Genomic DNA, 24,144 nt, shown 5'->3' on the forward strand with positions numbered 1-24,144 from the left:
ACTGTGTGGATTTGAAATCTCCTTCAAATCCCTGTCAGTTCTAGCTCTACTTCCACAGTTGTCTAAGATGTTAGTATGGGTAGGTCTACACTAGGGGTGGGGGTGGGGAAAGAGCTGTGATGCCAGATCTTAGCACCCAAGTCAACTGATTTGGGCTTGTGGGGCTCATGCTATGGGACTAGAAATAGCAGTGCAGATGTTCGGCCTCAGGCTGGAGACTTTCCTCCTCACTGGGTCCCAAGTCCAAATGTCTAAACTGCTGTTTCTAGCATAGGCACCAACTTCCCTCTTTCCCATGAATGCTCGACCCTCCCTCGGCCCCACCCCCATCCCACCCATTCCATAAGGCATCACCCCTTCCCCCAAGTCCCCACCCCAACTCCACCCCCTCCCTGCTCCTATTCCAACCCCTTCCCCAAATCCCCGCCCCTGCCCCGCCTCTTCTCCATCCCCTCCCCTGAGCATGCCACATTCCTGCTCCTCCTCCACCCCCCGGAGCATGCTAATGCTGCCAAACAGGTGTTCGGTGGCAGCCAGGCAGGAGGAGTGGGGATGCAGCATGCTCAGGGGATGGGGAGGAGGTGGGGCGGGGGGTGAGGGGAGCTTGGTTGACAGTGGGTACAGAGCACCCACTAATTTTTCCCCATAGGGGCTCCAGCCCCGGAGCACCCATGGAGTAGGCCCCTATGGTTTCTAGGTCTTAGCATGAGCCTGAGTCAGTTGACCCATTCTCTGCTATGGGAATTCCCCCCTCCCCCCAGTAGGTATATTCTATAATACTTTGTAGTTGTAGAAGCAGTGGGGACTGAGTAGCTGTTCTGACCTCTGGATAAGACCCCTTTGACATAAGATGTGCTCCCAACCTGAACTATGATTCTCCAGAGAGCAATACTTCTTGGGGCGGGGGGGGTCACAGGATTTAACTTCCTGCTTGATTATTCACATTGCCATTATTAGATGCTTCTGTCCCTTATTTGCATATGTTGGCCTTTGCATGTTCAATGCTGCTTTCACTATTCCCTTCCCTTATGTTATCACCACACCATAAACTTGACATTGCCACAGGAATGTTCCTGTCCTCGTGCTGAATCTGAACTGCAGTAGCTTGTCAAGTTAAATATTGTATAATCAGAATATGGTAATGATCAAGTGTAGAAGAACTTGTGCAGCTGGTTAGGATAGTGTGGGGGAAATTGTCTTCATTATATCAACTATATTTTATAGGCCTGATTTATTTCCCTAATGGACTTTGTGTGACATCAGTGACCTGGGGCATGGATTGAAACAGGCTGTACAAAATATTCTTTTAAGATGAAATTGACAGCTATTACAACTGTGAAATGTTTGCAGTAAAACTTGAGAGCATATAATTTCATTCTGATCCCATGAAAATGCAGACTTTTTAATATAAAATTGGGTCAATGTAATTTTATTTTTTTTCTTTTCTAGGATTTGGGACTGCTTTTAAGTGAAAATGAGCCAGTTGTTTTTTTTAATGAATCCTCATACTTTTGACCCTTAGTTGAAATGAGAGAATATAATTTTAGCCTGTATTGTCATTAAGTGAGCTTCTGCGGTTGTTAGTGTTAGCTGTTTTGTAGTGCTGGGGGAAATTCATACTGGGACTAAATTACAGGAAACAAAATTGCAACAAAAATTCTCATGACTACACATGACCCTTATTGATATAGAAACAACAACTTCTCTAATGCTCTTAGGTTCATGACCACTTGTTTCTTAATTGAAACTAATGGGGATCTTTTCATTGACTTCGATGGGCCACAATTCGGATCAGTCCCTAAATGATTGTTGGAAATGTGGGCACTTTAAGCTAATATGATGTAAAGGAATGTAGCTGAGTTAGTGGTTTGTGATTTGTCTCCTCACTTGTTAAATATTTAATTTATTCTGGATTAGAGCAGTCCTTTAATCTAAGTATGAGCTAGAACTATTTCCTGATGACGGACTATGAAAGCCAGTAGTAGTTATGTTATGTCTGTGGTGCTTAAAAGGTCAGGTCCCAGTCCTGAAGAACTTTGAGCCTAAACACAATAAGGAAAGATGGGCAGTTAAGAGAAGAGATCATGAGATGTGTGTGTTGGTGCATGTACATCGTGCACCCCAGCCAGTCTATCTAAGGTATTTATATGGCTCCCCGTGACTATCTCTCAGTCTTTAATGTACTGATTCTTACAACACCCCCTGTGAGGTAGGACAGGGCTGTTACCCCCATTGCACAGATGGAAAACTGAGGCACAGAGACTAAGTAAGTTGCCCAAGGTGTCACAGGAAGCCAATGGCGGAGCAGGGAATTCCCTACCTGAGCACCTCACTAACTGGACTGCCCTACCTCTAGTGAAAGACTCGTGTTTACTACAACAGATGTTGGATCAGGTTGCTTGTTAGTCCCTTTTAAAAACTCTTAACACTTGGAGTATTTGGAGTGGTGGTCAGCGTTGGAAAGCTGGAGGCCTTCACTCTAAGAGAGAAACAAACCCCTGGGAAACTAGTTTTGTTATCTTTCCATCACCAAGTGGAGCTAAGAACTGAGTGTCTGATTTAACTCCTTCAACTTTACTTTTATTAGTATTTTTGACCTTAACATTACTTACTCTGACTGTGACTGAGGTTTTTGTGAGCTGAGATCTTAATTGATCTTTATTCTGGAGTTTTGTAACAAATATGGTTTTAAAATTTCTTTTGTAGCCTTACTTTGTTAACGAGGAAGAACATTAATATCAAGGGTTGAAGGACAAACAGTGTTTCCTGGCCTATATGTAGGAAAGGGAAGAATTTGTAACATGCATCAGCATGAAGCCTGGTTCTCTCTCTCTCACTGTAACTTGTCATTGCCAACACAAAACGAGCTGGAATTCAGTGTTGTTGGAGGAGCTTCTTTCCTACAAACTAAGCCGATGTGGTGCTAATGTGAAACTCCCTATTCATTTGGTCAGAGCTCTAGTGGTGTTAATGGTTTATATAATGCAGTGTTGCTTGAACCCCCTCATTCCTACTGTTGCCTCTGTGCCATGTGGTAGCAGATTTGGGAGCCTTTCGGGTGTCTAGATAGTTTTTAAATGTAATTCGTTTACAGTTCATGCCAGTCCTTGAACAGAGGTGGTCACAAACACACTGTGAAATCTGTGCTTCAAAAATCTCAAACAATTCCCAGGAAGCAACTTTGCCCCAAGGATTAACTCTTTTTACAGAGATTATGGCAGAGAGGAAACTGTCTTGCTGTTTGCAACAGGTCCTCTAAAGAGAATGATTAACACAGGACGGTTATTCAGACCTGTTAAGAACTTGAGACCGGGTGTAAGAGCACCATATGGTGACACCTACCTCACAATATGATCAATTTTTTGTTCTTTTCTAAATACAAAGTTACACTGACATGCCTGGGAGCTTTACTGAGTGCGGAGTCTACCCCTTCTGAATCACAGTGTTCAACCCACTTTGTTTTTAATCTTTATGCAAACAACAAGAAAAATCATGACTAATTCCTGTGAGAAATGCAGGCATCTTCTTAGATCCCAAGGCCAGAAAGGACTATTGTGATCTAGTTTGACATACTGTACAAAACTTCCCCAAGGTAATTCCTAGAGCAGAACTTTTCTAAAACATCCACTCTGGATTTAAAAATGGTCAGTGATGGAGAATTCACCATGATCTCTTTTAAATTGTTCCAGTGGCTAATTACAGCCCTATTAGGTCATTCCCAGAAGTGCATCCTTTCTGACACAGTACTTCTGGGACTGAAGCTTCCTGGAATGTGATGTCCCAAGATAGAATAATTATGGAAGATCCAAGATGGTGCGCTTAAACTGTGAATCTCAATATGATTCACACAAGGTGTCTTTTAAAGATGGGGAAACTGAGTCACCGGGAAGTGAAATGTTTTGCCCAGCATTGTGCAGATTAGTGGCAGAGTCAGGAATAGAATTCAAAGATATGTGTATGCTACAGAGACTATACTGGCATGGGTTGATCATGGAGCCTCTGCCTGTTGATCATGATCTCTGGGCGGCTAAAAGTCCAGCAGTGCAGTGGGGTGCAGGCAGGCTGCCTGCCATGTCCCCACATCACTCCTAGAAGCATCTGGCTGCTAGCATGTCTCTGCATCCCCTTGAGGGGGAAAGGGGCAGCTCCATGCACTGTCCCTGCCCCCAGCACTGTCCCTGTAGCTCCCATTGGCAGGGGTGGTGCTTTCAGGCACAGGCAGCGCATGGAGACCCGCTGCCCCCCAGCTCCCTGGGCCAGCAGCCAGACGCTTCCAGGAGTGGCGTGGGGCCACGGCCAGGAACCGCCTGTGGTTAGTGCCTCCCAGCCGGAGCCTACAAGTCGCACCCCAGCCTGGAGCCCTTCTCCACCAAACTTCCTCCCAGAGTCTGCACCCCTATCCCTGCTGCACCCCATCACTCTGCCGGTGAAAGTGAGGTGAAGATGGGGGGAAGCAAGTGACGGAGGGAGGGGGGAATGGAGGAAGGGGGGGTAGTTCCTGGGTTGATCTTGTGCATCAAAAAGTAAACAGCAGAGCCAGCATGCATTAGCTATCCCACCTGAACAGAGTTTCTCCCGTTGACATCATTCACCTCCCCAAGAGGCAGTAACTAACTATGGCAATGGGAGACGCTTTCCTGTGGGCATAGCAGCATTTTCACTGACACGGTGCAGCTGCACGGTATGTGAAGACAAGCACTTGGTGGTGGTGATAGCAGAAGTTCTGAATAACAGCAGGGTAAATGTATAGCCCATAATGACTTGATAAAAGAAGTTTTTATAAACAGAGGAGTCTGCAGTCTCTCTTGGAGTCCACTGTTGGGATATAAATAAATTCTAAGGTTGTGACTTGTCTGAAACAAATTTTTGGTATCGTTAAAGCCTTGCTACTTTACATTCTGCTCATCAGTAACCTTGTAATTCAGGCACCAAAAGGGTTGTCTTAGCTCACTTGCCTGTAAAGTGTTTTCACTGCCAGTTTTTAAATCAAGAGTGGATGTCTTTCCAGAAGCCATGCTGTATCTCAGTCAGCTATGATCTTTGTGCCAGAACCACTGGGAGAAATTCTGTGTCCTGTGTTATGCAGGAGGTCAGGGTAGCTGATGTAATGGTCCCTGCTGGCCTTAGAAGCTATGACTCTCAATGCACAGTGCTGGAAATCTTCATTCCTTTGCCGTTGTGTACTACAGATCACTTGCAGTGCTCCACAATGTACCTGTAAATAAATAAAACCGAGGTATGTGTGCTAAAGTTCATTTTGTGATGGATTATCTTGCAAGTTAATGAGTAATTTGTAATGAATCTCCTCGCAGTTATGGGGCAGTGTGATCTAGTGGCCAGGGCATTGGACTGGGGGTCTGGGACCGGGGTCACATTTCCAGATATGCCACTGAACTGCTGTTTGAGGGTGGGTTGTTCACGTCACTGACCTGTCTCCATTTCCCTACCATTAAAATAGGGGAGATGATAACTTGGCTTCCTTTGTGAAGTGCTCTGAGATCTATAACTCAGAGCACAATGATCATGTTTATTGAGTTACTGGAGAAAGCAACTGAAATGCAGAATTCAAGAGACCTCTGCACTTAGTTCTGACAAAGGTGGGGGTGGAGACGTATTATGCAGAGAAGCCAGAAGATGGGATTAAGTTGGAAATGGTCGGCATGTTGGGACAGAGCGCCTCTTTCCTGTTGTATTGTGTTAAAACAAGTCTTGCATAGCATAGTCATCAAAGCTGTGAGAGAGGTTTACCATGTGCCTCTAAAAGATTCAGCAACAGGCTCTTTCATTTGTACAACTCTAAGGGCTTGTCTCCACAGGGACATCCAGAAAATTAATCCAAATTAACTAAAGGTGTGAATGTAAAATGGATTAGTTAAACTGCATTAAATCCCTCTGTGGACACCCTTATTCAGAATTAAAGTGGCTTTAATTTGGTTTGCCTTAATTCACTTTGGAAGTGAATCAAAATAAAAGGAATTAAAGTCTCTCTCTCTCTCTCTCTTTTTTTAATTCTGAGTGAGGGTATTCACATGGGGTTTAATGCAGTTTAACTACTCTGCTTCAAATTAACACATTTTAGTTAATTTGGATTAATTTTCCTGGACGTGGAGACATGCCCATATACGCTGCAAGATGGAAGGAGAAAGTTATCCTTTAAATGGCTCCAATACTGATGCTTTGTAAGTGTAGTTCCTTGAGTGCTGTTGTTGCACAGATGTAAGCGTGTGACATGAGCCAGCTCTTCCCCATTCAGCCTGTCTCCAGTTGACTAATGTGGATACTTCCAGCCAAAGAACTTCCACTCAGTGGGAAATATGCCTGCTTTCTACACAAGCAAACCCTTTTTAAAATAGACAGGGCCTAAATTTCTGCTCTTTAGTAATAATGCCTAGCTCCTATCCAGCGCTCTTCATCCATAAATCTCAAAGCATTTTTCAAAAGAGGTCAGTATCATTATCCCCATTTTACAGATGGGGAAGGTGAGGTACAGGGAGATGAAGTGACCTGCCAAGATAACCTAGCAGGTCAGTGGCAGACCAGGAAATAGAACTCAGGTCTCCTGAGTGATCTATCCACTAAGTCACACTGCCTTCAATCATATAAAACTAAGTTCCGCCAATAAATCAAACCTGCAAAGCAGACCCTGTAACTGTCCCAGAAATATATCCTCAAGCTTCCCGCAAACCCTGCTTTTTGCAGCATACCTGGAACTTAATTTAATTTGGGATTATTTAGGGTCAAGGCATAGGGAGACTTTTTCCAGAATATGAACATGGATCCATATTTTGTATCTGATCATGTCTCCAATGAGCTGAACCGCACCACTAGCTCAGAACAAGCCCTGAAGGCTGGAGCAGTACAGGTCTGGATTTCTGTTTTAAAGCTTGGGCCCATGTCTGATGATCTTTAGGCTATTTGACCTAATTTCCTGGGTACAACTCCTGAGAACAGCACTGCAAATTAACTTCAAGGGAATGAAGAAACAGCTCTGATGGAGGATTGCTTTGGCAGCATGAAGAAAACCACCAACTAATTAATACGTTTCCATATCAGGAGGAGGGTATTTGATAGCATTGATCTTTGTTCAGCTTCCAGTTCTGTGCCAGTCTGGCTCATATTGAATGCCTAGAATTTCCCCACTTCAATCTGGCATTTCAGTATTTAGTACATTGTACTGATTCCATGGAACTTTTCCAGGTAAATATTTGAACAGCTGAGTGTTCAGATCAGCAGGGCAGGCTGGTGTGTGTATCTGCTAACACAAACTCACGCTTTCTCACAAGCCATCTGTGATGCATGGAATTAGTCATCACTTCCCTTTGAGCTTTCATTGGTCTGAGACTGAGATTTCCAGGAAAGCATTTCCAATCTGATATTGGAACAGTTGCCACTCAGAGGCAGCAGCATTAAACAATCAGCAGAAGTGTGTGTGTGTGTGTGTATCAGGTGATTCAGATCACAGCCATCATCTGTCCCCCGCTCCACACTGGGGAGCAGGATCTGTATGAACTGAATCTAACACAGATGGCTGTGGATCACAGGTTGGGAAGAGCTGAGTTGGCCAACTTGACAACTACTTGAATGTGATGTTTTTGCAGTTGCCCTTGTGTACCCCCTGTCCACAGCCTAGTGGTAGATTCTTGTGAAATTTCAACATGCTGCTACATCTCCCTATCTGGTCCTAGGGTTTCTGACAACCCTTTGGGCAACTCCTATGAAGGAACAAGTAAAGTCTGAACAAAATGGATTGATGTGTTTGAGCAGCATCACAAAACTGCTTGTTCCTTCACTGAAGATCATTGCCAGTGGTGTAGGGATGGCAGAAGTGGCTGAAGCTACATGCTTGTAGTTTGGCCACCACTGGAGCACTTGGACAGCACAGACAATTAATGCAAGAAGCCATGGTTACTTCTTGGGGTCCTGCAGTCTTTAGAACTGTTTCTGTGGAAATTCTTATGCTCTCCACCGGTGCCTGTATCTGCTGCTCCTTAGTCTTGCATCAAGGTTTTTCTCTAGTCTTCACTGGCATAGATTGTACCACTACATGCATGATGGAAAGGAGAAAATTATTTTGCATTTGGGGAACCAAGACTCTGAGAATAGGTAAGATCTGCCCACGATCATGTGGGAAATCTGAGTGAAGCCAGGAATGGACTCCAGATGAGTGCTTTGACCATAAATCCATCCTGCCTCTCTCTTGTAGTGATGTCATTCCCTGATTGAAGCACAATTACCACAAGTATGTACCTGTGTAGCCGAATAATAATGTGGAACATTATCTGTAAGAACAGATAGTTTAATAAATGGATTTATTGATCTCCATTATCCAACTTGGCCATTAAAGATGACCCACAAAGTGTGGAAATACTTTTTACTTTTCTAGGATGGATAAAATGTCCACAGGGGCTTTTTTAAAACTTCCCCCTGCTTATTACAATAAACATTCAGGTTCCATCTACTCTGGAAGACTGACTGGAGAACTAGTAAAATGATAACTTACTAAATTCACAAAAGTAAGAGCTCTGCAGCTAAGAGTGAGGATTTTTAGATTGCTTTAATATATTTGGGTTTCTTTTGCTAACACCTTTTTAACATCCATATCCAATTAACATTTGGGAGAAAGGACATCTGTGTTAAAGATCATCATTGATGAATATTCTATTAAGGTACGAGAGCTCTCAGCTCTGACACATCTAGTGTAGAATCAACCAAACCGGGACTGACCCAAATCAACATTCCTGATATTTCTGACAGTGAGTGAGGTGGTAAGTCACTCAAGGGTTCAGATCTTCAGTGGAGTTATGGCTATTTACCAGCTGAAGTCAAGGCCACATGTCTGGATACTGAATTTTCTCATTCAATCAGAATTTGGAAGCAAATCCCCTCCCCCAAGTGAGACTATTTTCATTAATATTTGCTTTCTGAAGGGCTGTAGTGTTAGTGAGTAGCAGAAAAAGAAGGGTTTGCTTGCTGCCATTTGTGAGGTTCCCTATGCCATTTTGTAGGAATACGACTACTCAGCCTGAGCGGTACAAGGATCAGTTAGTCAATGTTTCTGCAGCACGTTGAACTAAGTAGTAGAAACAAAGGCACAGAGATTGAAGTTACTTGTGCAGTGTGGCACAGCTGGATGAGAACTCTTGACTTGGGAGAGCCATGCAAAGCATTTTCAGCTGAGGCTTGAGAACCTTCTCCCCTTTTCAGGGGTTTCTGGTGCACTCGGACCATGCTTCTCCAAAGCTTTGCAGAAGTTCAGACATGCTCCTTTCAGAGCATGTCCTCCATTAAAGCTTCCCCAACTATTGTGGGGACAGCTGCAGTTGTGTATTGTGGCCGCAGCCTGTTGGTGGGGACTTTGAGTTGGAAAGTTGCAGGGAGTAACAGCTTAAAAGGTTGGCTTTACCTAAAACCCTCCTTGGAGTTTAGATGCATCCCTTGCAAGTGGCAGAAGGGTGGAGTAGGAAAGGGGACACAGTGCTAGCGACTCGTTTCTGGTTCTTTTCAAAAAGCTTCGTTAGGCCGAGCTAGGACCTCTTGCTGCTTTTGTACTAATATTTTTATTATGGTAGCACCTACAGAACCCAGTTGAGGCCTGATTCCTCCGTTGTACTAGACAATGTTCAGGAACATCATAAGACAGTCCCTGTACTGAAGAATTTCCAATCTGAATAGACAAGAAGTAAAAGGGGAACCAGAGGCACAAAGAAGCGAGTGATTTGCTCAAGATCACGTAGCAAGTTAAAGGCAGACCCAAGAATAGAAACGAGCTCTCTGGACTCCCAGTCCAGTGCCCCACCCACAAGTCCACGCTGCCTCTCTGCTAACTCATGCTCTGATGGGACACCACGTCCTCTTCTTCCCCTTACAGTAGCAAGTGCTGCTGCGTCCTGCCCCGAACAGCTGTACAAAGCCTCTAAAGCCACCAGCTGCAGTGTTCTAACTAGCCAAGGGTCTTCTCCTTCCCACCTGTCACCTCCTCCCTACACTTCATTTTCAGCCCTGGGAGCTGTGACTGCTGTTGCACAAGAGTCATAGGTGGTGGCAGGAGCTGTGATGCGTTTCCATACCGATGTCATGGTTACCAGTAAAGTGTGTGGTTTCCATTCCTTTGCTCTCTTGAATCCATCACTCTGTTAATAGTCTGCTGTGTTCAACAGATGGCGGACTTTAAAATGGCCCAACATTTAGGGAAGGGGGTTCAATTTATTTAATTTTCATAGAAGCAAAACCAACTTAACTTCCTAAAGGAAAGAAGCTGCTTTCTGCAAGATGGTTGGCGAAACAGGAAGCGTCCCTAGCGAGCATTTTCCCAGAGTGTCTTCTCATTGTCATGCTTTTGTATGTTGTTTACAAAAACTCTTCAGTCTGGTTTCAGCCCTTTGTATGCCCTCTTTATATTCAAAGAGGGATGGGACATTTATATCGATAAAAAGAAGACCCAGCGTTAAAATAATTAATGCTAACAAAAATGTTAGATGGGAATTAAACCATATGCTTATCAGGAGTGTCACGGACAATAACCTGCAGTACATAGCAATTCTGACTAGACTGCAGGCACATGCACCCTCTAATTCATCAATGAGGGAAGTTTGATGGCTTCAAAGGTTGTAACAAGATGCATCACCTTCCACTTTTAGGTCACTAGTTCTATCCATCCTGTATTAATATTAACTGCTTCTATTAACCATCAAACAGTCAGACTATTTGGACAAAAGTTAGTCTTTGGCCTGCACTCTGTGGACGGTCACTAAAATTGCCCTCATCTTTGGCAACTCTGAACGCCCAGTCCAGGGAAGAAGCCAAGGAGTGATCCTCGGGGTAGGTTCACCATGAGGTGGCATTGTTCGATTCCGAGACGTTAAAGGCATTAGAACATCTGGTCTGACCTTAATAACACAGGCCATAGAGTTTGACCCAGATCTCCCCGTACTGAGCCCAATAACTTGTTTGACCAAAGTCTATCATCCAGAAAGGCAGCCAGTCTGGATTTGAAGACCGCCAGAGATGGAGAATCCGCCCCTACCTACCTGTACCACAGTTAGTGTTGAGTAGCAGTTTCTATGAAAAGGGTGAGATGAAGCTATTACCCAGGCGATGTGGGGTGGTAGAGGAGGAGAGTTTGCTGTTGCTGCCTGTGTTATAGCCTTTAAATGTCAACGGAATAATTCAGTGACTACAGATTTTAAAAGAAAGCGGCAGCCTAGTTTCTAAACAAAACAGACAATGGAACCAGTTCTGCTGGGGTAAATCAGGAGCAGCTCCTTTGATACTAATGAAATTGCTCTGGATTTACATTAGAGAGCAGAGTTTGGCCCAGTAATTCTAAGTGTAATTAAAGCCAGACCTGTATGAACATTGCTTTGCTGCAGATGGGTTCTAGCAAGATTCCTGTTAATGTAAAATTCAGGTGGAGACAGAGATCAGGGATTTCTGGGGTGATTAGTATACAGCAGTGGTTTTCAACCTTTTAACATTTGTGGACCCCTAAACAATTTCGAATGGAGGTGCAGACCCCTTTGGAAATCCCAGACATAGTTTGCAGACCCCCAGAGGTCCATGGACTGGTATAAAACAATATGGTAAAAACACTTTCCACTCATCCAGGGCTCCTAATAATGGAAACTAATTATTGGATTCAACTCAAATGAGCGAATAGTTTGTATATTAAAAATGTATTTGTCTAAAGAGGCGGTCAGAGATTCACTGCTTATTTTTTGCATAGACCTTTCCTTCCTTCCTTGTTAATACTTTGGGTCATGAGGACTTTGGGAGGATTCCAACAGATCTCTGCCAAGAATAGGCCTTGGCAGTATGTGCCTCGCACTGCAAAGGCTGAGGTTTGGGGATTTTTGCTCTCCAGGTTGCAGTCAACTCCCCCTCAAGCTCTCACTTACAAACTGCAGTCTCTTCTTCAGTTAAAAAACAATCTTTCTCTTCTCATTGAGCCAGAGTTCACATCCTAGTGTCCAGGCTGCATCACAAAAGAGAGGACTTCCAGGTTGTTACTGTATCCTCTCCTTTTTCAGAACTTAAATGGTGTATCCGGGTCATGTGCAAAACTGGAACAATGAGGCCATTTTGAGGCTCCAAGGGAGGGGGTGGGGAAGGGAAACACCTCCGTTTTGCTTTGCAGATCAGTAAATAGCACCAATACTCTTGGCTAAGAATGAAGGATTTCTTCCTACTCCCAGGCTGGGGAAAAAACAGTACAAGCTGCTGTGTGCTGATATGCATTTCCCCTTCTCTCCTGACATAGTCATGAATTTATCTTAATATCAGTGATCCTCTCACTCAAAATAATCTCAGAGGAGTTCCTTTGATTATATTTGAGCAATAGGGGGAAACGGATTATTCACTTGGAGTGCTGCAGTCTTGACTTGGCTGGCTGCACATAGAAGAAGTATAGAGATATTCTGCTTGTAACCAGAGAAGCTGGGGGCCAACATTTTCAAACCTGATGCCTAAAGTTTGGATCCTAATCTGAGTTAGTTGCTCAAAGAGTGGCCTGATCTGTACTGGACACCCACAAATCAGCACTTCTAAAAATCAGGACACTTCTAATTAGGAGTCTAATCTTAGCACCTGGGTTTACATTATTTTTTGGCATAAGTATCTAATCCCATTTGTTACAAACAAATGACAATACTTGCGTCACCTCAGTGGTTTATAGTACAAAAGAACATTTCATCAACGCGACGTCTTAAAGTGACTTTCTTAAAGGCTGCTTTGGTAGTGTACCTCAAGGGCTGGACCCGGTTCTCAATTAAAGCATTGGAAGTTTCCCCCCACTGATTTGAATTACTGAATCAGGGCCTAAACTGATGTGTGCTCCTTTGAGATAGAAATCTTGCCCAGGATGCTGCATATCTGGGAAATGAGATTCTGATCTTACTGGTCTGATAGACAGCAAGCGATCAGCCAGTACTACTTGGTGAATTCATCCGATCTCGCAGTGTGATTGTGACATGCAAACAAGATTTGTATCCATCATTCAAATACAGGAATTCAGACTAGACTTAGGCCAGGAAAACACTGAAATTGAAAATTGCTCAACCCGATAATGCTAGGGCTACACATGTGTTGGCATTAGACACTGCATTACAGAGACAAATTCTGCCCTAGGCACTGTATATAGTGCCTATGTATGATTTCAGCGGGAGATGTATGAGTGACAATTGAGTGTGTGTTTTATGGCTTGGCTTCTTTATATCTTTGAGACCAATGTGGCAGGCAATAGGAGGGGTTAGTGCCTCTGTTCTTATCTAGGGTCCTGCTTCTGAGATGTGGGTCATTTTGTGCTGTCTCTTCTTCCCTGAGACCTGGTCACGGTTCCAGCTTGGTTTGTTCCCTAGTCAGAGTCCTTGAATCTGTTCTAAGTTACTTTCCTTTGATGCTGCCCGCAGGCTACTGAAGATCTTGCTAGATGGTTGTTGCTAGTCCTCTCACATACAAGAGCTGTCCAGTTCCAGGGATGGGGATCCTGCAGCTCTGCTCTGATGTCACCAACTTCATACGTACAGGGCTGGACGTGTGACTAGGGAGCAGTTAGTGCAGCTGGGTGGGCCAGTGTGTACGAAGAGGCCTTGAGCCACTTTTGCACTCCCTGATCTTAGAGCCGCTCTTTACAAGGCCAGTCCCTAGGGAGAAGTGAGACCAGCCTACAAACGGGGGCTGCCACAATCATGGGGATGGTTCTCTTGGTCCGGGTGTCCCAGTCCCAGTTCTGAGCCCAGGGGTGATAGTAACTGCAGGGCTGTTTCTGTTCTTGGCCTTTTTCTGGCTCGTGTGCCCATGGGTCAGTGCTGTACTGGCGTTCAGCTTTAGTCACACATTGGCATCATGACAAGATGGCAACCAGGAGAAAGGGAAGCAAGGGCTGGTGACTGCCAAGTAATGAGCAGAGAGAATGCACCTGCTTGATACTGTGCTGGAAACTGAGGCTGATATGTTCAAAATCAGCTAAGGGATTTCACTCCTAATTCCATGAACTTCAATGGGAGAGGTATGGCTAAATCCGCCTACTTGGCTAAGCTGAAAATCTCTGCCTGAAACTCTTCTGCATTAACAAGGTAAGATGTGGATTTCCTGGTGCTGTAAACCTAGCTCATCATGGATGCAAGGAGTCAGCAGCCCACACTCACCTGTCTCTGTGACGTGGCAGGGCGAGAGAGTTCGTTAGTGAGTCAGGAGACAATGAGTGAGACGTTCTTGTCTTCATCATTTCTTGCCAGAGCCTCAATTTGATGGACCATGCCTCACCCTACTGTAAATATGACTGGTACCCAAATGTCTTGAGTCATCACTGGAAGAACATGGTGTCCTTCTGCTCAGTGCACCTAAGGCACTTTTCCATTCCAGTACAGAGGCGCACACAGTAATTACACAAAGCGCTCCAAGTATGAATGTGCTAGACGTGCAATATGGAAACATCCAGTTTGTCTCCTAGTAACACACAGGTGTTGTCATGAGTCAGTTGAGGGAGAGCTGGTATTGAGGGCTATAGTGCCAGGCAAACTTCACTTCCATTATAAGACCCTGTTCCACAGTTGCCTTTAGCTTTGCCAAACTGTAATAGTTCAGGCTGAACTTTGCTTTGTCAGGTGTCTGCCTCAGGCTTTTTTTTCCAGAGGGGTGTGGGTGAGGGAGTTGTTCAGCTGACTCCAATTTCTTACAGTAACTTCACCGAGAAGCTCAAGCATGCCCAAGTTTTGCAGCAGGGACTTGATATTTGGCAGGAAGGATGTGGCTTGGCCAGATTTTCACAAGCAGGGTTATAAGCATCCGAAAATCTCAGCTCCCACAAGCTCAGAAGAGAAAACGGTGGTGACATCTCCGAAGAGCCTGTCTTCACTGAGCGTGCTCCATCACCTCGCAGCACAGCGGCTATGTGCCAACTAGACAACACATGTGCCACCTCCGCTGTCAAGACTGAGCGTGCTGCATTCAAGAGCTGCTGGGCTGGGTAGGACTTTCCCTGCCATGTCTCCTCCTCCTTGCAGGGGGCCACTGAGGCCTCTGAATCCAAGCTGAGAGCATGAATAGTCTGTGTTCAGTGCTGCAGGTGCCGAGGCAGCGAGGAGGAGCCGTCAGTCGGAGTGGGATTCAGAGGTGTGAGAGCCAGGGGTCTGGGAACCAAAGGTCTCGGGGGTGGGGGCAGAGAAAGCAATTGGAGGATGAGTTGGGGGCAGAAGGCTCTGTAACCCCCAGAGCGCACACGCTTCCAGAACTGGGACTAGAACCGAGGTGTCCTGAGTCTCAACATTCCTGTGCAGGCTAGTAAATAGCTGTGAGACCGAGAGGCAGAGTGTCTCATCCCCTTGTACAGGCTGCTTCGCACAGAAAATAACAGCCTACTACTGCTATCAGTGACTCTCTTAGCTCAGTGCTGTGGATCTAAACATCTCGACCTTGCTGATGACTCGGGGGGAGGGGGAGAAGTTGTCAATATGATTCCATAGAATGGAATTTCTGCTTTTCAGTTTCTCTTAAAAACTCTCTTCTTCTGTGTTCTTTGTTGCAGGACTCTTGAGGGTGGAGTGGGCTGGAGAACTAGGCAGGCTATGTCCTCACAAGAGCAATAAAATCAACTAATTAAGAGCACATGGGATTTTGAGATTATTTTTTTTTTTAATTTCAAACTTTTGAAAAACACTTTGAAAGGAGTATGTGTATGTGAAAGATTAAAACATGTCTGACCTATCAACTGAGAGCAGAGACTGAGCCCACTCCATTGCCCAAACCTTCTGCTAACTGCGATATTTCTGGGTAAAATGCAAACAGAACCCCACCCTCTATCTGCACTCAGACTGATCGAAATACCTAATTGGTTTTAACTCTCACCTCTTCCCACCCCCCACCCCCTTATTCAGTGCAAGTTTGTGGGGTGGATTCCCTTTTAAAAGTCCAACATATTAAAACAAAATAGGACAGAATGTTAAGTTTTTGGTTTTTGTTTTTTTAACCCAAAATTAAAAGCAGTGTTGTTGTTTTGGAGCGAATTTGAGCAAAATCAGCCTTCAGGAAAAACAAAAACAAATATTTAAAGTGAATTTTAATGCCTGTTTAAATTTAAAAAAGAAAGGAGGGGGGAGAGGAAATGGGACAATATCCCAATATCTGCTGGTCACCTTTAAAAGCTAAATTAGCATTTACCTGTTAGTTATTTCCTGTTAAAAATGACAAGTTTCTCTTGCAGACTTTCTGTGTAATTGTAGGAAAATTATCAACATAATGCGTTTTACTGGCAGATCATTCTCCCTTCTTTAATTGATCTGGATGTGCTCCATAATTTTAGTTAATGGCTCTCTAATTTCTGGACATTAAAACATATAAAAATTACTTTAATCAAAATGGCAGGTTAATAAACAAGATGCATACGAATGTGCAGGGAAAGGTACATTGTATACAGCTGTCTTTATTACAATGGTGAAATGGGATTAGAAAGTCAGGCATACAATGCAGCTATGACTGGCTGTTGGTGACATCTGTCTCCTCCACAATGGCTATTAAACATATGGATCTAATTTCTCATATGTAATTTAACTGGTTTTGATTGTAATGAACTGTCCAAGTGTTTGCACACCCTCCCCAACCCCCCGGCAGTTCTTTGATAGATGGCTTTGTGCCTTCCTAAGTGAGGTGTCTGTTTTGTTTTTAGAGGAGGAAAGTGTGTGTATGGGGTGGTAGTTGGGCAATTGGGTGGGGATTGGAAAGAAGCTGAACCATCACTGCTTAAACTTTCCAGTTTCCCTGACTGTTGTGTGCACAGTTTTGATGTTATATAAATAAGCGTTGGCATTTAATCTCTGTAATGTCAATTGAAATATTAATGCAGAAATAGCTATACTAATGTCACTGTAAGATCTGGGATACCAGATTAAAAGATAAGTACGAAATGACACTAAAACCCGGATACTTTGTATTCCGCAGCACAACAAATTGCATAGTAACTGTAAATTGAATGGAAATCATATATGCAAACCTAGTTGTTCAGTCATTTTTAACTATTAATGTTCTCTTTTAGCTTGAAGGCTAGTCCTGCGAGGCGATAAGTCCTGGCTTGTAAAAATCAGCCATTTCTGAGTTAAGCATGGACAAAACAAATATCTTTTTTTGGCTATTTAAATAATAGTGGCCCAGGTTTTCTAAAGGGCTCGATTTCTATTGTTCTCTGAGCCCTGGTCTACACTGGGGGCGGGGGGAGAGGTCGATCTAAGTTAAGCAACTTCAGCTATGTGACTAATGTAGCGGAAGTCATAGTATTTAGATTGACTTACCGTGATGTCTTCACCACAATGAGTTGACTTGTGCTGCTCCCCTGTCGACTCTGCCTGCACCTCTTGCAGCGCTGGAGTACAGGAGTCGAAGGGAGAGGGCTTGGGGGTAGATTTTTATCGTGTCTAGACTAGATGTGATAAATCGATCCCTGCTGGATTGATTGCTGCCCGCCGATCCGGCAGGCAGCGTAGACATACCGTAAGCACTTCTGAAAATCTTCATTTAGGTGCCTAAATGGGAGCTGAGCTCTTCTGCAAATCTGGTCCTGGCCTAATTGAAATGTGTCACTGGGTTATGCTCAAACTTTAACAACCACAAATCCTGTGGGTTGTGATCAGACATGGAAAATTGCAAGCCAAAGGTGCCATTTCTTTGGAAGCTAGAAGCCTGGGAAAATCAGCAGTTGCAATGGAAGGTTTGGTATAAGTAGATAAGAGATCATCACAGGAACAACTTTTTGTGTCTCCAAATTCCAGGAAAAGCTCTTTGATGGGAGGATATATCTAGGGCTTCAGTTGGGCTTCAGACCAACTGAGTGGGAGTGGAAATGAACCAGTTCCTCCAGCACACCTTGTTCTGCATCCTAGGATAGCATTGCAGAATCCAGCTGAGGGTTGGGCTCTGTTTCTAGATTATTGCCCTCTTTCTCTCCTCTGCCCCAAATAAGGAGTCCATTTTTAGCTATTGGACCCATAAATCATTGGCAAAGTTTTCAAAAAGTATAGGCTAAACTCTGCAATACAGTACAACTTGAAGACCATGGATTTTCTTGGGGATTATACCAGTGTAACTGAGCGCAGAATACATTTACGAGGAAACCCAAGTTTAATTAGTGTTGAGTAGAGCTCGTCCATATTTTGAAGAGAGCAACCTAGCTTCCATTGAAATAAATGGGAGTTAGGTCAGTGGCTTCATTGGGAAAAGAACTGGGTCCAAGTGAGACCAGCTGAAATGTTCTGGTCCATTTGTTTTTGATGGAAAAAAGCTGCCTTTTCTGGAGGTGGAGGAATGGAAGTGTTCTGGTTTTCCGACAGAAATAGAAGCATTTTGTGGTTTTTAGCTTTCTGTTCAGCATTTTTTCACTGACAATACTTTGCACTTTTCAACCAGCTGTAGGTCCAATGCTATGGAAAGATGAGCCCATATTTTAAAATGCAGTTAAACTGGGCCTTGTGATTAGAACTTAGTTAATTATGTTGATGCTTAAGCCAAAATCATGTCCATTCTCCCACAGCTGTGGCAAGGTTAAAATAGGAAAAAATTATTTTAGTTGGTAAAGTAAGCAGCTCTGGCCATAAATCCACACTGGGAACAGACCTGTGGGGTGAGCCGTTACTCTGTCATAGGCCTATGAATGTGGCTGTGTCGCCAGAAGTACAAATCGCTGGAAAAGAGCCAGGTGGGATGAGCCGTACAGAATGAAGAAGTCTGAATCTGTTCTCCCTTTGCCTTGCAGGAATGGCAAAAACTGAACTACGACATCTATACCTTGCGGCAAACCCGAAGGGAAGTGAGAAGCAGATGGAAGCGTGTTTTGGAAGAATTAGGTAAACTCGAGGTCGTGGCTATTTTATTTGCAGCAGGACAGCTGTTCAGCAAAGGCTGTTACTGATGCCTTCATATCTTAGGGTAATCTCCCCTCCATTTCTTTTGTTTTGCGTAGATGCAAAATGACAGAGCCACCAAGGCTTCACTGAAGAGGGGTGCAGTTGGAAAGAGGTAGCGCAGAGGGACACTGGGTCCTTTCCCTCCTGCCATGCAAAGGAGTGCTGTGCTGTGGCTCTCCGCAGCAGCTTATGGGTGGGTGGGCTTGGAGGAAGCGTCTGGTCACTGGTTCTGTAAATTCTGGGTGGGTCCACTAGTCAAAAAGTTGCCTAGGGTGGTTACAGAGAGTGGCGGTAGGTGCTCCACCAGATAAGAAAGGGGGTGTCCCCTCTGCCCTGCCATGACATGCATGGTGTTCGTCTATTTAACGCCTGCATTGTGATCCGGTATACAGTATACTCCCATTTATCCAAACCACTGCATTATCCAGATCCATTTGCTGTCTCCCATGCATCTCAGGGCCAGGACTGGGAGGAGGAGCCCCCATCTGTGGGGGAGCCCACCCTGTTGAATGGCTCCTGTGGCAGAACCAGGAGCTCTCTTCAGCCTCTCTGGCACAGGAGAGAGCAAACAGTGCCCTGACAATGGAGCTGCAGAGGGCTCCTGGAGGTGCAGGGGAGGACTGAGGATCTGCAGTTCTAGCAGAGTCCTGGCCAGGGGTCTCTGCTCTGTCCCACACCTTGTGCCTGCAGGAGGCAGATGTCACCGGCCCTGTGGCAGTGCAGGGAGCATCTGCAGTCCTGCTGTCACAGGAGTGAGGGAGCAGGGCAGAGACTCTGGCCAGGACTGCAGAGGAAAAGGATGAGCCTCCAGCCCTGGGGGAGGCCACCCTGCTGCTGAATGGCTGGCTGGGTCCAGTCCCCTTGATTAACCAAATTCTGATTATCCAAATAAAATGCCTGTCCCCAGGCTATTTGGACAATGGGGTTGGGGATTATCCTGTCTTTTTAAGAGCCAGGCAGCTCAGTATGAAAGAGCACTGATTTTCACTACAACTACATTTTTCCCAAAGCTTTTTCTGATGAAAATGATGTGAAAATATCCATTTCCCTCCTCTGGTTAATACCAGCAGATCTGAAGAACCGGAAAGAAATTTTAAATAGAGTTTAAATGAATAAAACTACTTGTTAATTCCCTTTTCTTTCCACTGCTTTGCCTACATGTCCTGGAAAGAGTTAAATCCACCAAACACATCTGGCTGGTCCTCTGGAGGAAACTGCAACGATATGTGGGGCTAGAGTCCCCAGGGCCTTGTGTAGTTACTGACACCTGGACAAAACTGATGCAAAATTTTGGCAGATCAGGAAGGCAGTGATTTGCACTGCTCACGTGGAAGTCTCTCTTGCACAGGGGAACTGGATCCCTCAGGTGTCAGTTCCTGGACTTTTTGCTTTTGCAAAGACGTGACCACTAAGAGCAAAGGAATCTTGTTTTCCCAAACGTGATGATGGAGGGAATCTTATGCACTGAAGCTGTGAATCATTGTTAACCTTTATCAACCAGACTTGGTTAGCTCCTACACACCGCTTATTACAAATCCATAATGCACCGAAGCCCTTAAAGTACTACACTAGCACAAAATCCTTTTCAAACACTAACACCCCTGTGACGTATAAGAAATCCTCTACCTGTCTTACAGAGCGGAGCCGGAAAACATGAGACACAAAGCAAGTAATTTGATGGGCCTACACAGGAAGTCAATAGCAAAACTAGATATAAACCACCAGATCTCCAGACTCCCAGTCCCATGCTTTAACCACAAGCGCATACAGACAGACTTTATCAGTAGGACCTTTATGATGCTGCAGTCACATAATTCCTGGGGCCAGGCTTATGGGTACATCATGGAGGTTACATTCCAAGTCGCTTTCTTCTCACAGATGCTACTCTTATTTAAAAAAAAACAAAAAACAAACCATGCTGAGTGTTTCAGTCCCAAACAACTACCTGCACTTTTACTCTGTGTTGCTTTTTCCCTTCAGTTGGTTGGCTTTTTTGGGGGGAGCCTGAAAGGTGCTGAATGTGTTCAGTTCTATCAGCAGCACCGGGACTTGCTGGCTCATGGAAAGAGCAGGGCACCCAGCCTATACTGAACGTACTCACTGTCTATGCACACAGAGTAGGCAAAGACTGAATCAGCACAAGTAAAGGTGGCCTTTAATTGAGAGAGCACAATGCACGTGTTGCAGTTTCAAATGGTGTCTCACTGGTGGCCTCCCTTTCACCCTACAGCAAGGGCACACAGTGAAGCCTGCTCAAAGGAAATGCTAGTTCATTTTATCCAAGTGTGATTTATTTTTTCCTGTCATGGGGTATAAAATAGGAACACTAAAAGGCAAACACACAAGGCAGAGGGGGAACAGCGAACCTCCAAATATATACCAAGCTGTCTACTAGCAGAGAGCTGGATTGGATGGGTTGGTTCTTTGCAGTAATGTTATTGCCCACTTACATCCTGCCATGTTTTGTGCCTTTCATTTAAACTGGACTGATTCTCTCTGCCGTAGGGTTTCACAAGGAAGCAGACTCCCTGTTATCGGTGACTAAACTTAGCATCATCAGCGATACTCAGAACATGAGGAAAGCCCGGGAGATCCTGTTAAAGCTCTCTGAGGAGACAAACATTTTCCCAAACAGCTGGGAGCTCTGTGAGCGATACCTCTTTGTGGTGGTAGGTAGCTAAGTTTCTATCTTATCTAACCCACTCTGTCTCTGCTAATGAGGTCACAAGTGGCATGAGTAGTGAAATGCACGGGATCAAAGCCCCGTGTACCTCCGTCTCCCAAATAGGACTGTTCAGTCCAAGATTGCACTGGTGGCCGGCTTGGGCACAGATAGAAACGTGTGCATTGTAGACCACAAGCCTGATTCAGCTAAGAGTTACTCCAGTTTTATGCCATTATTTCTCTTGGAGCCAGGACACTGGCATGACAGCATGAAGGATTAGGCCTTACATCTTTTCAAGCCTGTCTGAGAGGGCATTTTTGAATGGATACCAGCAATTCTGACGACTCCATTATTTTGACAGGATCGTCTTATTGCACTGGACGCTGCCAATGAATTCTTTAAGATGGCCAGGATCGCCTATCCAAAGAGACCCAGTGCAGCGAAAGTGGAAGGCCATCGGAAAGAAATGCAGCATGTCCTTGCTCCATTGCCCTGAAGAGACTGCTTGGGCAGGAGGTGTGCTGGGTTTCCGTTTCCTCATGGGAGTTGGTTCACTCGCTGAGGTTAGCCAAAGCAACGTGATTTCTTTCCTTCGGAGGACAAGAGCAAAGTGCCCAAGTAAAATGACTTTATTATGAGCAAGGAGTGCAAGGGTGGAACAATCAAAAAGATCCATCAGGGCTAAGAGTGGGCCTTGGTGCAGGGATGTCTCCCAGTGGAAAGGAGCAAGTGCTACTATGAACCTGAGTTCTGCAGGTGGAAGTCTATACGAGATCAATCTCTGAGCAAGGACATGGATGTGTTTGGGGAGGAGGGGAACCCACTGTACCAAGTGTTGTAAAGGCTGGGATGCCTCTAGTTAGAGCAGCATATAAAATTCTCTATTTCTGGTGGCTCTCCAGTGGCATCTCATAACTGGACGTTCCCTACATTGTCCTTTGTAGTCAGGAGAACCTCTGAGGGAGACTTTTTTTTTAACCGCCTTTGACTAGAAACGTATTAAATCTCTCTCCATGGTGGTATCATCCCTCGACTAAAATGGACTGTATTGTGCATTATGTAAATTAGACTTTATCTTCCCCCATTCCGTCAGCAGCCAAGCTAAGACACGTGGGGGCTGATCACTCTAGGCAGTGAGCGGGTGAGTAAATTTGTGAGTGGATTTAGTTGCATGTGTCAAGGACTGCACTTGTCCAATGATGTGGTAAGATTTCGACACGGGTATGATTTCCCATTTCATCAGCAGCACTACACAAAGAGAACATTCCTTCCCTTCTTATTTATTCAGCCCTGGAACTACTCCTGTAGGTGTGGTGGCAGAAAATCAAATCCTGTTCCTCCGGCTGGCATCTCCCCTCCTGAGATTGAAAACTGCTTGTTCAGGACTGAGCTCTGTAACTCAAGCATGAAGCCAGTGCTTAGTCCAAGCTTAGCTCCCAGTGAGATTCTGTTCTAAAGACTTGTTTTGCAAAGCACGTGTGATGCTGGGTTATTAAAACCTTTTCACTGAATCTCTATAAACAAATCGGCCAAGACCTTCCAAAGAGACTAGTGATTTTGGGATGGCTCCATTGTTTGATACTCAACTTGACTCTTTAGAGGAGACTGGTTTTCAGGGTGTGCTAAGCACTAATGTGTGACGAGCAGGCCCCTTTAAGGCACCTCTGGTTGGGTACCCAAAATCACTAGTTGCTTCTGGAAAACCTTTGTCGTCATAACTGCATTATTTTAAATGGAAAAAGAGGAGTGTATTGCGCAAAAAAGAGTGTGCTGTTACAAAGCTTGTGACACGATATTTTTAATAATGACCCATAATATGTCATCTTGCTCTTTTATCTGGTAATAAGCAATAATTTTAAAACACTGGATGTTAAGAATAAGTAGGAGTTCTTGTTCATCAGTGGTTAATAGAACTGCTGCAGAGGGGCCAGCTGAGAGAGTTGGTTTCATTGGAGGCTTCCCAGGAAACAAAATAGTGAGAGAACTTTTATTTGTTTATACCTACAGTGTTCAAATATATAAATTGTAAATGTTTGTCAATCTTCCTGGACATTTTTTGTCAGTTCTGTACATTGATGAAACCTAACTTTAATAAACACAAAGTTCTGTGACAATCAGGCCAAGTTCTCATTTGAGGGGGTGTCTGCCTCCCTGGGGACCTGCTCAGTGAGTCTTTCTGAACCAAAAAAAATGCAGTTTTGCTACTGCTTGAGTGGCTGGGGGAATGCAGAGCATCTACTTCATGCACTTGTATATGATGGTCAGGGTGTGTCTATGCTAGAAATGCAACACCTGTGCTGCTGTAATGCAGACACTTGCTACAAAGACAGGAGGAGTAGTTCTGTCACTGCAGGAAGTCCGCCTCTCTGAAAGGCAGTAACTGGGTCAGTCAAAGAATTCTTCACACCATGGCTTAGGTCACCTTAATTACTCAGCACAGGGAGTGACCGTTTTCACAGCCCTGGGCAATGTAGTTAAGCCAACCTAACTTTGCGTCCCTTGTGCAATTCAGCTGGAGTTCTGCCCTCCGTAAGGAGTACAGCTGAGATTTTTCAAAGGAGCCTGGGAGGATTAGGCACCCCAGTCCCATTGGAT

The 24,144-nt window shown here is 44.6% G+C and overlaps 1 protein-coding gene across 1 annotated transcript in view; it reads left to right on the forward strand.

The window, feature by feature from the left end:
• MREG (melanoregulin) overlaps positions 1-23,663 on the forward strand; it is a 36,556-nt gene extending 12,893 nt beyond the window's left edge. The window contains exons 3-5 of the mRNA XM_030581094.1: positions 18,734-18,824; positions 21,390-21,553; positions 21,911-23,663. Coding sequence (XP_030436954.1) covers positions 18,734-18,824; positions 21,390-21,553; positions 21,911-22,045 — 390 coding nt within the window. The 3' untranslated portion in view covers positions 22,046-23,663. The remainder of the gene's footprint in view (positions 1-18,733; positions 18,825-21,389; positions 21,554-21,910) is intronic.
• Positions 23,664-24,144: the final 481 nt, after the last annotated feature.

Source organism: Gopherus evgoodei, chromosome 11, assembly GCF_007399415.2.
Source record: "Gopherus evgoodei ecotype Sinaloan lineage chromosome 11, rGopEvg1_v1.p, whole genome shotgun sequence".
Taxonomy (NCBI): domain Eukaryota; kingdom Metazoa; phylum Chordata; order Testudines; family Testudinidae; genus Gopherus; species Gopherus evgoodei.